Here is a 13,329-nt window from a genome sequence, read left to right as displayed (position 1 = left end):
GCCAGACAATTCTATTCCATATACTCATAGATTATTATATTACAGCATCTAGCTAGCTTGAGTGTCACTGATGGTAACTGGCCAAAACACTGGCTGAGCCATACCTATCAAATTTTTGAAAACAGTACTAGATACTTACAGGTTGTCCTGGGGTACCATTTTCACCAGGGGCACCAGGCTCTCCCTAAGAAAGAAGAAAGTTCACAGGCTTAAATTACTCATAGGATTCCTTGGACAGACAGCACAACACCATCTAAAGAGATACTCAATTGCTGTATTCTACTGTCCTTGTCTTTTGTAGCACTCACACCACCATACAGAATAACAGCACATCATCTCCTAAGGATGCAGAGACAGTGACTGTCCCTTTATATACTGGAACAGGGCCAGTTGAAATACCTTAGAAGAAGAGGTCCAGAGCAAGTTGTTTCATTTTCCAATTTCTGCTTTCTTTACCCCCTTCCTTTATTCTGTAATATTTACTCTGCAGCACACATCTAAGAGATAAGGCCTGAATAATGAACTAATAATTCAAATCAAATGACAGCTTTATTTAGCTAGAGAAGATACTTTCTTTTGCCTTTGGTTATGGCTACTAGGTTCCTAACCTGTGCTGTCACATATCTGGAAATACAACAGAAATATCTGAGGTAGATCCTTAAGACCAGTACTATTGATATAAGTGGCAGCCACTAAAATATGATTTATCTCCCTTTAGGACTGAGCTCTCAAGCCCACAGATGGTCTAGACTGGCCTATAATGACAGGATTTGTCCTAGAGCACTGGTACCCTGAACATATCTGAATGCACCTAGTCTTAAATGCTGCAACCTCCTGAAATTTTTGCTTTAATCTTATGAGTATCTTTGATTCATTTTTTTCCAGTCAGATTAGTACTCTTACTAATACCTGTTCCTTTATTTACTTATTTACTTTATCTGCTTTTAATCTCCAACACCAGAGAAGTGCTTGCTATCTCATTACCAAACTTTTTCTGAAGGTTAACAAGTTGCACTGATATGGGAGAATGCTACAATACAATTAATAACCCTATAAACAAGTAGTTCTAAGCTTTTGGAAACAAGCAATAATGAGAATTACTACTTGACCTTTTCACTGTTACAAGTTTTTGAATACAAATCTACCATGAATAAATCAGCAGCATTAATTTTTCCTACAACCCGATTGTGCAGTAGTGTTTAAGAACACTGCTATTAGATACTGAAGTGGAATAGGAGAGATGAAATTAAGAGAGAAGAGTTTGCCAAACATGTTTCTATACCATGTTTAAAAACACTTTCTTAATCCGAGTATTCAAATATGCACTAAACTAAGGAAGGTAAAAAGGAAAAGAGACTGAAGATCAAGCATCCTTAACTCAGAAGAGCACTGCATTTATCCAAAGGTTTAGCAGAAAGCCTTAAAATAAAGCAACATATCAGATTTTTCTAGAAAAATGAGATATTCTGATTTCAGTGTGCTTTAGAGAAAAACCCCAACTACATTCTGTAGAAAAGCAGAGAAAGCCAATTATTAGCAGCCCAGTTCTGTGGCTCTTACTTATTTAAAGTAATCTCTCGACTAAGGGCTTCAGAATAAGGCCCCAACATGATTTCTCACGTTGAGGTGCAAGTATTTGTCTTACATGGATCTGTTGCTTTCTGTATCATTGCAACTGAGGAATGTTCAATGACAACGTGGAAGATCAATTGGAGAGGACTTCAGATATATTTCCCTAGAAAGAGTTAAAAGCTAAAAATGCACACAACATTTTCAGATTTCATCTTTACCTTAGTGCCAGGAGTACCAGGTTGTCCTTTTTGACCATCCAGACCATTGTGTCCCTATATTGAGTAGAAAAAAAATATTTAGTATGTATTTTCTCAGTAACTGCTACACACAAACTCATAGTCTTAAGAGGTAAATTCTTTCTATACAAGATGATTTTCTAATATAATCTTACATTTTTTTAAAGCATTCTCTTTTGCCAAGAGAAAAACTTCAAAGATATTAAAGCATTTAGAATATATACTCTCAACTTTGAAGAGGTTTCCAGGTGTTCTCAGTATGTTAAAGTGTTGTCAGTTTTAACTATTCAGGTAAAAGGTATGTGTAGACTCACCCTAATTCCCTTAAAGCCAGGCAGACCAGGAGTTCCAGGGAAACCACGAGCACCCTAAAAACACAGAACATGCATGATTGTCTCTCATGTTTTATATTGCATTTAAAAAGAAACAAAAAGCATCAGTCTTTCATTAAAATTAATGAGTAGATTGGGGTCATGATCATTCAAGTGAGGACCCACAATCATTTCAATGAGGATCGCAGTCCACTCCCAAACCTCCCAAGATCAGACCTGCTCAAAGACTAAAAACAATTAACCTGATTTTCCAGTTCTGTATCCCAGAAATTACACAAATTAACCTGTGATAGACAGCTATTTTAAGTTTCTATGCCAAGGTACCTGCTCACCACCTATGTAGCTCCTCATTATGTTACCTGTTACTATTACTTCTGCTTTACTATGGGGGTAAGGAGGTGGGGGACAGGGAACAAAAGAAAGACATAACTACATGATAGCCGTGAAGGTAAGAACTACAACAGAGATATTGAGATTAATCCATATATGCAATATTGATGGATTGTTTATGGGGTGCAATTCAGAAATGTCATTAGGTTTCTTTGCTAAGAGCACTGTTTTATAACAGAAAGTAGATCAATACTTACTTGAGGGCCAGCAACACCCCTCTCACCAGGTCTTCCAGGTTTGCCAGGGTGACCCTAAAAAACGCGGTAAAAATGCACTGAGAAGAAAGCTCATTTTATAAAAGACCATCATATTTTTTTTAATAAGAAAAGACATTATCAAAGCTTCTCCTTTTTGGTAGACAAGAGCTTGTTAGCTTCCCTTTTCCCATTTTCAGAAAGCTAAATAATGTATTTGGAGAGATTTTAGAGTTATCTATTTTTCTGTACATTTCCAACAGACTGCATTTTTTGTACTATTAAATAATTTTCAGGGGCTTATTTGTTCTGATAATAAAGAACAATATAGAAATGATGGCCATTAGAATGTTTAGTTTAACAATAATCTAATGTTAGAGTTGAATCATAACCCTCAAAGAGATTAAAAAGTTTTAATAACAACTTACATCTTCACCAGCCTTTCCTGGAGGACCAGGGGGACCACGAGGACCTTGGGGACCCTGTTAAAAATAGATTGAGTATTACTTCGAGCACCTTTCTTCAGGTAAGCCTCTTCCCTGGTTTCTCAACAGAGTTTGGGCATAGCTGGAGCCTGAACTGAATAAAGGTACTTCCATCCTAATTGCCTTTGTACTTCATGAGTTCCCAATCAGGAGTCTGAATCTGAATGCTCAGCTCCTGTTTCTGTAACAGGATCAAGCGATTCTAACATTCAAAAACAAGCATATGGATAGGATTAACAGGCCTAAGCATTACAGGCCTATCTTTGCATCTTATTTCTAACGCTAAGTGTCTGTAATGAAACCTGTACTTACTGTTTGACCAGGTTCACCAGGCTCACCGGGAACACCTTGAAAACCAGGAGGACCCTAGAAGAGAATGGAGATTGTTAGTGTTTGAACTGGCTATTTTATAGGTATGTCTAAATCCTACTACTGATTAATACATTGAGTGTACTTACAGGGGGTCCAGATGCTCCAGGTGGGCCTCTAGGTCCCATTAAACCCTATGGAGGAAAAACATTCTTTTTATTTGTTTAAAAATCACTATTTCATAAACTCATCTATAACACCAGTACCTGGCATTCCTAAAATCCTGGTAAAGGTAACAGTTTTCATTGTGCAATGTCCAAACAAAAGTTGAGGAAATTAAGAGATCTGCATAGGCAGTCCAAATACAAACAAATCTGAAGCCAGTGAGATGACTTAAGAATGTACCATTATGGCTGAGAACCTTTTGATTAAGCATCTTATTCTATTCTGCCTCATTAACAAGTACTTTCACACAGTGGCTTATTCCTCTATATACTCACTTCCTCCCTGTGCATGAACTTTCAGAGTTTAAAGACAGTCATAACAACACATTAAGAAAGGTTGTGTTTTGGGCAAATGGAAGTGTTACCATTAATTAGGAGGTTCATACGTCATTTTGAAAAGAAATCGATTTCCTCTTACAAATATTGAGCATACATCTATTTCAAATAATGATCTAACTCTAATTATCTTAATTTGCTTGTTTTTGACTTATTTCATTTCACCTCCAAAATAAATCACTGATATACTCTCATTGGCTGATTTTAGAGATTTACATACAACTTGCAAAATTTGGTCAAAAATCACTCCTAAAAGGGATTTTTCCATAGATTAGTGCACTTCCTTCACAGTTATCTTAAGCTTTACTAAGCACGCAAACAACTTTAAACTGAAATTTAATTTAATTTTCTATTGTCCAAATGGATGTTTCACCAGACATTTCAACAGAAGCTATTATACTTTTACCTGCTTTTAAAATTTCATTGGGAACCCTGTTAGGTTTTTCTCATTGCAAGGGGGCTAACAGTTTTTCAATGGCTTATATACCATCCCAATGAGACTGAATAAATTTTCTCAAGGGAAATAAATGTATATTCATTATAGGCATTAACCTATGGAAGCTAATGCAATCATATTGCTATAACAGTATGCACTAGTTCTAGGAAAAAACAACTGCTACTGGACAGCCTGAATCATATGTGCTGCATAAACCCTGTGAATCTTTTCACAAATTATATTCTATAACTGTTTTTTCCTGCTTTTCTGTCTTCCTAATCTCTCACATTTTCTTTATGGAACCTCGTAGAAGAGATAGAATTTACTGCTTTTGCTGTCAATGGACCCTCACTGAGTCAATAATTGGAGCTTTTAGAAATGGTGACATGCCATATAAATCCTCATCTACATTTTCTAATTTATTGTCAGACACTGAAGGCCAAACTTGATTAAAAATAATCCAGTTTTAATGGATGCCAATGTATTTTCAAAAATGAATCTGATGATATACTACTTTCAGGAACGGAAAAAAGTACTTAACCCAGAATAATCCTTGGCAGCCTTCATCCTGCTGCTCACCCATCAGATGCATTGTCCATGATGTCAATGCGTGTGATGAATTTAACCCATAATCCGCTATCTACATGTACTGAAGAATACCTGCTAACATTAGGAATATTTAGAAATTCATGTAGAGAGGCAGACAACTCCTTAAGTGTCCATTTAAAAATAGTATACTGGGAAAGATTCCTCCTCAGAGTAACTTTGTAGCAGCAAGTGCTAGCTTTCACTTGCTCAGAACCAAATGTAGTGGCCAGTGTTCTGCCAAACCTGTACAATACAAGGATGCCAAAAGGGTTGTCCAGAAGGGTTGTACAGCCATGGGAGATAAAATGGTCACTGACTGGGACTGAGATATTGAGTTACTTTTTAGATCTGTGTCTGCTTTAGAGAGCATCTTTACAATTGATCTCATTCCTACAACACAAACTTCTTCTGTCTCAACACAGGTAAAGTAATACTGTATCAAAGTAGATGTTCCATATTGGATAACCAGATTCACGAAAATGTTTTCAACAGACAGAATTAAAGCACAAGACCTACTTGTGCTATATTCAAGTTGACGATACAGTCCTAAGACTTATTTCTAGCACTTCACATTGTGCTATGTCAAAGGATCAGTTTACAGTCTGACTTGATATATGATCAAAACACAGATTTTAAAACTATGTTTTGAATTAATGCAGCTGGATTAGACTCAAAAGAAAATGTGAAATACATGTTTATGCAAGTTATCAAGTGTTAAATCTTATACTTACCATAGGTCCTGGGCCAAAGTCGGCCGCTTTAGATGGATCATATTGAGCAGCGAAATTCTGTGGGTGACAAAAATTTGAAATTAAAGCATGAACATTTTTTTCTTTAACAAGTTTTGATAGTTATCATTCTATATGTAACTGTCATCTGACTTGTTACATGATATGTTAAAGCAACATACTTAAAACTCAGTAAACATGGCACTGTAACAAATACATTCATATTTGCTTCTTTCCAGAAAGACTATTTCACCAGGAAGACCCTTTTACACATTGGCCTCCAATATCTACACAGTAGTAAGAAATGCACTGCAATTGCCTGAACTGAAAATTAAAGATGTAGACTTGATGCCCATTAAAAATTGAAAACATTCCTGAATCTCTCAAATCATTCTGCTTAATGACAGAAGTTATGCATATTTTTTACCACATTAAGTAAAATTCACTGCCCAGCCCCGATGCACTATTGGATGAGATGGGCCCTTCAGCTTCAAAAATATCTGCAGAGTATGCAGCCTCAAAGACACTGCACTGGACTTCTGACCTTTTATTATATAAAAGTCTTGTAGACAAATACACCTCTTGCTTTGTGGCATATATTTTATCTCTTCACTAAAACGGAAGAGTTCTATACAACACAATCAAAAATCCTTTTCTCGCTTGCTTCTTTAGTCTACTAAAATAATAGAAACTAATAAAAACAGTTTTCTGTTTGCTAATAGGAAAATAAATTATTGCTATACATATTGAGGGCAAGAGTCCGTGGCAGAGGATTTACTACACTACCTAAAAAAACACTGTTTAATTTCTTTATGCTCCCAGCCCAAGCTAAAGTCAAAGAGTTAAAATCAGCATTTGACAGGGCATACATGATGGACACTTCTGCAGAAAGCGTGTATGTGACAGTCCACTTGTGTTCTGCAGCATTAATGTGGATAGATGAAAAATTCTAAAGGAAGAGAGGTACTGACGTTTAATTATGGACTTCTAGCTTAAGGGTAGTTTTCCTCAAGCTTATTCCAGTACAGTTGCTTTCTCTTGAACACAACAGCAAACTTGTATTTCTTTTGTCCATCCACTTAACTGCACAGGTTTCATTTAGTTGACTCCTAATCCACATATTATGTTAGCACAAATCTAATGCTAATTAATGGGGTTGATATGCTCCTCTGCATAAGTCCCTGTTGAATATAGAATCCAAAGTTCCTGAGGAAATCCTAAGGAGTGCTTCACTGGAACTGGGACCACAAATTTCATGCAGACTCTAGTGGTCGGCATGATCTTCTCTTCAGAGTATGCTTCCTCTACTCTCCAGCAAAATATCAGTGTTTTCCACTTTGGATGTTATGAAGCTCAGATTATCAGTTTCAGTAACATAAAATTTGGATGCCTTACTCCGCCAAGACCTGGAGGACCAGGGGGGCCTGGAGGACCTGGTAGACCGTCTTCACCATCTCTGCCTGGTGGACCTGGTGGACCCTACAGGCAAAAGGAGGATTATAATGTGAATATTAGAAGTAACTCATAAAATCTCTAAAGTGATGAATATATTAACAACTGGGAACCTACAGCACATACTGCAGCACTGCTGTACATGCAGTTGCAAAGTATGTCCAACTTCAGAAAACAAGCATAGCCTGAATTTACATTGCCTTGCCACTCCTCAATCAGATACACCCTGTAGTTTCATATTTGGGAAGATTACTAGGGTAATATTGAACTATGCTACCAAAGCACAACCTCCAGATTGAGAAGTTTCATTTCAAGCAACCAAAGCTTGGACATGAACCCCAGGTTACCCATGCAAACCCACACAGCCCAACAGATTCTGTTTGTGAGAGACAAAAAATTTCCCTGACAAGCTGAGGATTGGCAGGTCAGTCTTACTGCTATGAACTAACATATCCAGAAAAAGTCAAAGGCCAGTTTTTAATCAACCTGGATTATCTGCTGCTATAATCAGAAATTTGATGACAATGAAAGAGTATTTTCCACAGGTTTTTGGTTCGTTTCGGTACCGCCACTTTGCTATCACTGCCACAACCACTCCAACAGCTTGAAGGGACATGTGTTCAGTCCAGAACATTTGCTCTTACATTCTATCATCCTCAATACACAAAGCTGATCGAGGTTTGCCATCACAGTATTTGAGGTGAGGCATTTCATTTGGTCTAAATAAAATTCATAATAAAAAAATCTTAAGGATTCTGAAAGGGACAGGTTTAGGCTTTTTGTCTTCAGGATAAAGCATGTATTTTACTTCATTAAACAGATGTAGATACTGGCAGCCTAAAGCAAATATCAACTAAGGATGTGAATTTCAGAATACAACACTATAAAAAGCAGCAGTGATGCAGAAGCAAACCAAAAAGCAGATATCAACAATATGAACGTTACAATTAAATACAATTTAATTATAACATGATAATTACATTATCATACCAACTGCCTCTATCTACAGTTACATTCAAAATTGCCTTTAACAACACAATGTCCACTTTGACCGATAAGATGTGGATGACAGATGCCTAGCTGCCAAGAGGAGAGCTTTTTCAAGCCACCTTTGTAGGTACAGGTATCGAATGATCCTCTAGGCTACCTTTGTCTATTTGGGTTTGATGTTGACAGCTTATCTTTACACCATCCTGTTCAAAAACTGTCTTTACGTGACAACTTTCTCTTTTGCATTTTTATGCACTGTGTCCAGTACAAGCAGTCAGAAAAAAAAAAAAGGTTTGCAACCATCATCTGGAGTGCTAGGCTGTTCTCCGAACCAAAATCACATCTGATTAGGTACAATGATCATAAGTAGGTTGGAGTGGTATTGCCAGTGGCAGCGTTGGTACATAGAAAACTTGATTTCTTTTTTAACAAAATTGTACCTGTAGAAGCTTGCATGTATAATAATTGGATCTGTCATTAATGCCTACACTGTTTTTTTTTCCATACTGATTTTCCAACAACTGTTCAAAGACCATAAATAAATGTGTCAATCTAATTCCTTACCCTTTCTCCCTGTGGCCCTTTGTCTCCTCTGGGGCCCTGCTGGAAGAAAAGAGAACTTAATGAGTTACCATGGAAATTTTCCAGGACAATACAGAGAAAGAGGTACATTAAAAATAAGTAGTGTACATGAAAAAAGGGAAAGAAGACTGCGTATAGATGTCCTATACCTATTTTCTATGGTATATTGTTTTTCTTCAATACGCTATTGAAAATAGATTAGTCACTATCATCACTATGTCAGTCAAAGCATCACTGCACAGTCCACAGAAGTACTTACACAGTTTGTTTTATTCTTGTCTGAATAACTTGCTCTAATTTAGCAATAGTGACTTTTAGAAATACAAGGGAATCTATTTAGCCTTTTAGACCAGTATAGATATTAGTGTACAGTTCAACTCATGAAACTTTTCTAAAGGAAATCTTGTGGAACAAGAATCCTTCCTTGAGGCAGTTTTGTTCTTGGTATGCTTAGTTCTGCTCTTGGATAAAGCAGGTTAAAACCAAAATTTGAATTTTCCATGGTGTTAACCTGTTGCACCCACTGTTCCCTCTTTATGTCCTACTCATCTCAGTGAACACTGGAAGTAATGATTTAGTCAATATTCTGTCATCCAACATTCCACAAAATATTACTCTACCTGGGAATATTTGATGTCATCTACATTGCCACAAAAGAAAAATGAAAGTGCTTACCCTTCGCCCTGCAGATGCCTGGAAGAGATAAAGCAGAGAATTAAAAAAAGATACAAATTATCCCAATATTTTAAACTAAACTACTGTACAAATTTAGGCTCATCTTCTTACAACTCTGTAATTTACACCAGTACAATATATGTAAGTATACCCTATGCTTTTTAAATTACTAGGAAGGCTAAGAGTTTACTATCAAGTGAAAATATATGCACCTACATAAGAACATTCTATTGAAGACTGTCAATTTTATACTTATTAAAGCCTACAAATATAACATAAATGGAAGTCACACCTGAGTTCTTTCATAATCCTTCTGTGCAATGCAATTTAGCCTGGAAGACTGGCCTTAAAGTATAGTCATCTCCAATCCAAACTGCCAGGTATAACGTCCGAACACCACTGCTCAGTTATTTTCTCCTCATGATCTTTACACCTATGAAGGCAGTCTCTTAAAAAGGCCAGCCCACTTGAGAAATTGGGGTGGGTACATTTCCATGCAGTCCCTTCAGGATTTAATTGGTACCTTGCCATGGCCACCTTGGGAATTAAGGTTAGTAAATATTGCCCTGAAAGGGTAGCCTAGCCCGTTAATTGAAGTTGAATATTATATATAAGATGAAAAATAATCATACTGACCTCACTCACATCTGCAGGAAGAAGGGAAAGGAAAAAAAAGAGATAATTAGATTGTGGATTCAATGGTTTAAAAGGTTGACATTTCAGTATTTTAAATAAGAACGTATTTTTAAAAAGCAAAAAACATTTTCTTAATGCAATTTCGTTCTCTTAATGTGATTATCTTAAACTGTAAGGACTCACAAGTGTGGTCACTATATCTTTCCAAGTCAAAACAGATTTGCTAATAAAATAAAACAAGTAATTTGGCTGATACATAAAAAAAAAAAAACAGTTATTTTCTATAAGCCTGTTGTAAATGCGCTTAAAAATATCTCCCTGGAAAGAAATACATGTATTTTCTCATATGTGTGCATGCAATAGATGAATAAAGCCGGGCATGATGACACGTGTCAAGTCACTAATTGGAAGCCACAACTTTAGGTTTTAATATAGATGGCCCCTCGCACTTCTTATGGGGAATGGTTCTCCTCTAATGGACCCATTTCCAAGATGTAAAATGCCATTGTGTAACCAGAATAGATTGAAGCTATTATCCACCAAATAGCAAGAAACTCTGTTTCTGTATGTTACTTCCTTCTAAGTATGCTCTTGTTAATCAGATGCAGAACTCAACTTTTAAAATCTGTTTTCCAGAGTTCAAGCAGTGACTGATTTGGTTTTGGCTGAAACTTACCATGGTAAAAAAATGTCTTTCACCACACTTCAGTGCCAACAATCTGACATTTTACTAGCAGGTTGTTGGGTGTGGTGTGCCCATACCCCCAAAAAAGTGTCCATTTAGGGGGTGTTTGGTGGCTCTGAATTCAAATGGTTCACACAGTAGGCGGTGTGCGGGACATCACCAAGCTCCAGAACAGAGGGCAGAATACCCTTGGTAATTCAGTATAAGAGTTCAGAAAGCGGCTGCCTGCGGGTGCTGCTGACACAGATGGCTGCGCTGTGTTATTTGGGGAAAGGGCAGATGCTGTGGGGACGTCGGGCTCCTCGCCCGAGCCTCTCAGCCCCCGCTGCCGGCCCGCAGCTGCCAGCCGAGGGCGCTGCTGCCGCCGCCCGGCACGGGGAGAGGGCACGGGCCGGGGGCCAGGCCTTAGACGGGGCCCCCCGTGCTCGCTTCGGGCTTCGGCCACCGGGCTGAGGAAGCCTCGGGGCCGGCAGCAGGGGGCAGCCGGGGTCCCCCCTCGGCTCTGCTACCCCGTTCAGCTCAACACGGAGCCTCCCTGCCTGCCGCGGGCCGCCTTCCCCCCTCGTCGGGCGGCTTAAAGCCTGCGGGGAGCCCCGGGGGGGCCGTGCGGTGCCCCCCGTCGGCTCGGGGCGCTCCCTGCTTCGCCTCCAGGGGGCGCGGCGGCGGTGGCCCGAGGGGAGCCGCGGAGGGCGCGGGGGGGAAGCCGAGACCCCGCTCCCGTCTCGCCGGGGCTTTAAGCATCTGCTCTCCTTTGGATGCGTTTTTTTTTTTTTTTTTTCCCATTTTCTTTCCTTTTTTCTTCTTCCCTTTTCTTTCTTTTTTCTTTTTTTCTCTTTTTCTCTCTTTTTTTTTTTTTTTCTTTTGTTCTGTTTTTGGTGGGGCTCCTTGGGCTAATTTTACCTCCTTGTGCTTTTGCCATCCTTTCCTAACTCTGGAAGGAAAAAACAAAAAAAAAACAAAAAACACCCTAACCAGCCTAGCCCCTGCCCTGGGACGGAGGTGGCACTGTTCTCCGGGGCGCCGAAAGCCCCGCGGGCTGCCGTCGGCGGGGAGCACGGCGGGCACAGAGCGCGGAGAGCCGGCCGGCCAGCCGCCCCCCTGCCACCACCCCGGCCACGAACACGCCGAAAAAGCAACTTACGTTGGCTCGTCGCTAGGCACGAAGTTACTGCGAGCAGCAACACAATCCGCGTATCCACAAAGCTGAGCATGTCTAGACGCTAGACATGCAGACTCCTTGTGCCGCAGAGTCCCCCCCGGTCGGTGGCTAGCTATTCCCTGCGGGACGCAGGCATACAGACCCCGAGAAGTGCTTCCCCGACCTGTGCACACCCCCGCTGCCCGGCACGCTCAGTGACCCCGGCCCCGCTCCGCCCTACTTATACCGCAGGAGGGTCCCGGCGCCGCCAATGGGCGCGGGGCGGGCGCGGGCCCCGCGCGGCTCCCAGGGCCGTCACGTGCCCAGGGGTCGGCGGGGAGGGGGGGGGACAGGCAGGGATGGAGGCAGGGAGGGAGGGCAAGGAGGGAGGTAGGGAGGGAGGCGGCCACGCTAAATTGGTTCCATGCTTTGAGGACGTGGACACTTTGAGGCTTTCGGAAGGAAAATCTGACTCGCCGTCTGATTTTTTTATTATTTATTTATATATATATATAGTTTTCAAGCCGTCCCCCGCCCCTCGCCCTGATTTTTTTAATCATTATTAATTTTTTTGGGCTGCGCGGCCCCCGGGGGCGCTCCGAGGGCTTTCAAAGCGGGAGCTGTCCAGCACCCTGGGGGTGGGCTACCTGCCGTGCCCCTGCTTGCCCCCCCCTCCGCATCCCCTCGCCCGCAGCGCCACGGCGGAGCCCCCCCCACCCCCTCGCTCTCCCTCCCTTCCCCGTCTCCGCCGGGTTCCCCCTCCCAGCTTCGCAGCCGCCCCGGCACCGTGCGGGGGTCCCCGTGAGGGGAGCAGCCCGGGGTGCCCCTCAGCCGCTGTCCCCAGGGCTGCCCCACTTCGGGGGCCGTGGAGCCGGGGCACGGCCGGGGCACGGAGCCCCAGAGCGGCTCTCCGGGGCCGGGGCAGGGAGGGAGGGCTCGCAGCTTGCCACGTCTGCCCCGCAGCGGGCTGCTGCCGTCGGAGGGTGTGGGTGTGTGGGGAGGGGGAAAGGAGGGGGTCTGCCCCGACCGCCCCACAGCGCTCGGGGAGGAAGGGGCGGCTGAGAGGAGCCGCCCGCCTTGCCCCTGGGGGTGACGGAGCCCCGTCCTCCTTCCCCGGGGGCTGCAGTCACCCGGGGTCGCCCCCGCCGGCCCCCGCGGCTGAGGGGAGCTGACGTGGTGCCGCCGGCCGGGCCAAGCCGCAGCCAGCCCGCCCGCCCCCGGCCCGCCTCCCCGCCCGGGGGGCTCCTCCGAGCCCCCGCCCCGCTCGCTGAGGGGAGTCCCGGGACGAGGCGAGCTCTGAGACGAAGGAGCGGGTCCCCTCCGTCGGGGCGGGCTCCGCTT

General features: G+C 42.1%; 1 protein-coding gene across 2 annotated transcripts in view; it reads right to left on the bottom strand.

The window, feature by feature from the left end:
- Positions 1-12,215, bottom strand: part of COL1A2 (collagen type I alpha 2 chain) — a 37,229-nt gene extending 25,014 nt beyond the window's left edge. The window contains exons 1-11 of one of the 2 annotated variants that reach the window (XM_084507839.1): positions 11,972-12,215; positions 8,837-8,872; positions 7,226-7,309; positions 5,834-5,890; positions 3,668-3,712; positions 3,522-3,575; positions 3,153-3,206; positions 2,728-2,781; positions 2,123-2,176; positions 1,791-1,844; positions 140-184 (exon numbers count right to left, since the gene is read on the bottom strand). In XM_084507839.1, the coding sequence (XP_084363965.1) occupies positions 140-184; positions 1,791-1,844; positions 2,123-2,176; positions 2,728-2,781; positions 3,153-3,206; positions 3,522-3,575; positions 3,668-3,712; positions 5,834-5,890; positions 7,226-7,309; positions 8,837-8,872; positions 11,972-12,061 (627 nt within the window). In that variant the 5' untranslated portion in view covers positions 12,062-12,215. Of the gene's footprint in view, positions 1-139; positions 185-1,790; positions 1,845-2,122; positions 2,177-2,727; positions 2,782-3,152; positions 3,207-3,521; positions 3,576-3,667; positions 3,713-5,833; positions 5,891-7,225; positions 7,310-8,836; positions 8,876-9,529; positions 9,622-11,971 lie in introns of those variants that run through there. The other variant, XM_084507838.1, reaches the window with a different exon arrangement.
- Positions 12,216-13,329: the final 1,114 nt, after the last annotated feature.

The sequence above is a fragment of the Aythya ferina genome, assembly GCF_964211825.1.
Source record: "Aythya ferina genome assembly, chromosome: 2".
NCBI classification, from domain to species: Eukaryota; Metazoa; Chordata; class Aves; order Anseriformes; family Anatidae; genus Aythya; species Aythya ferina.
This window is presented reverse-complemented; position numbering and strand designations above follow the sequence as displayed.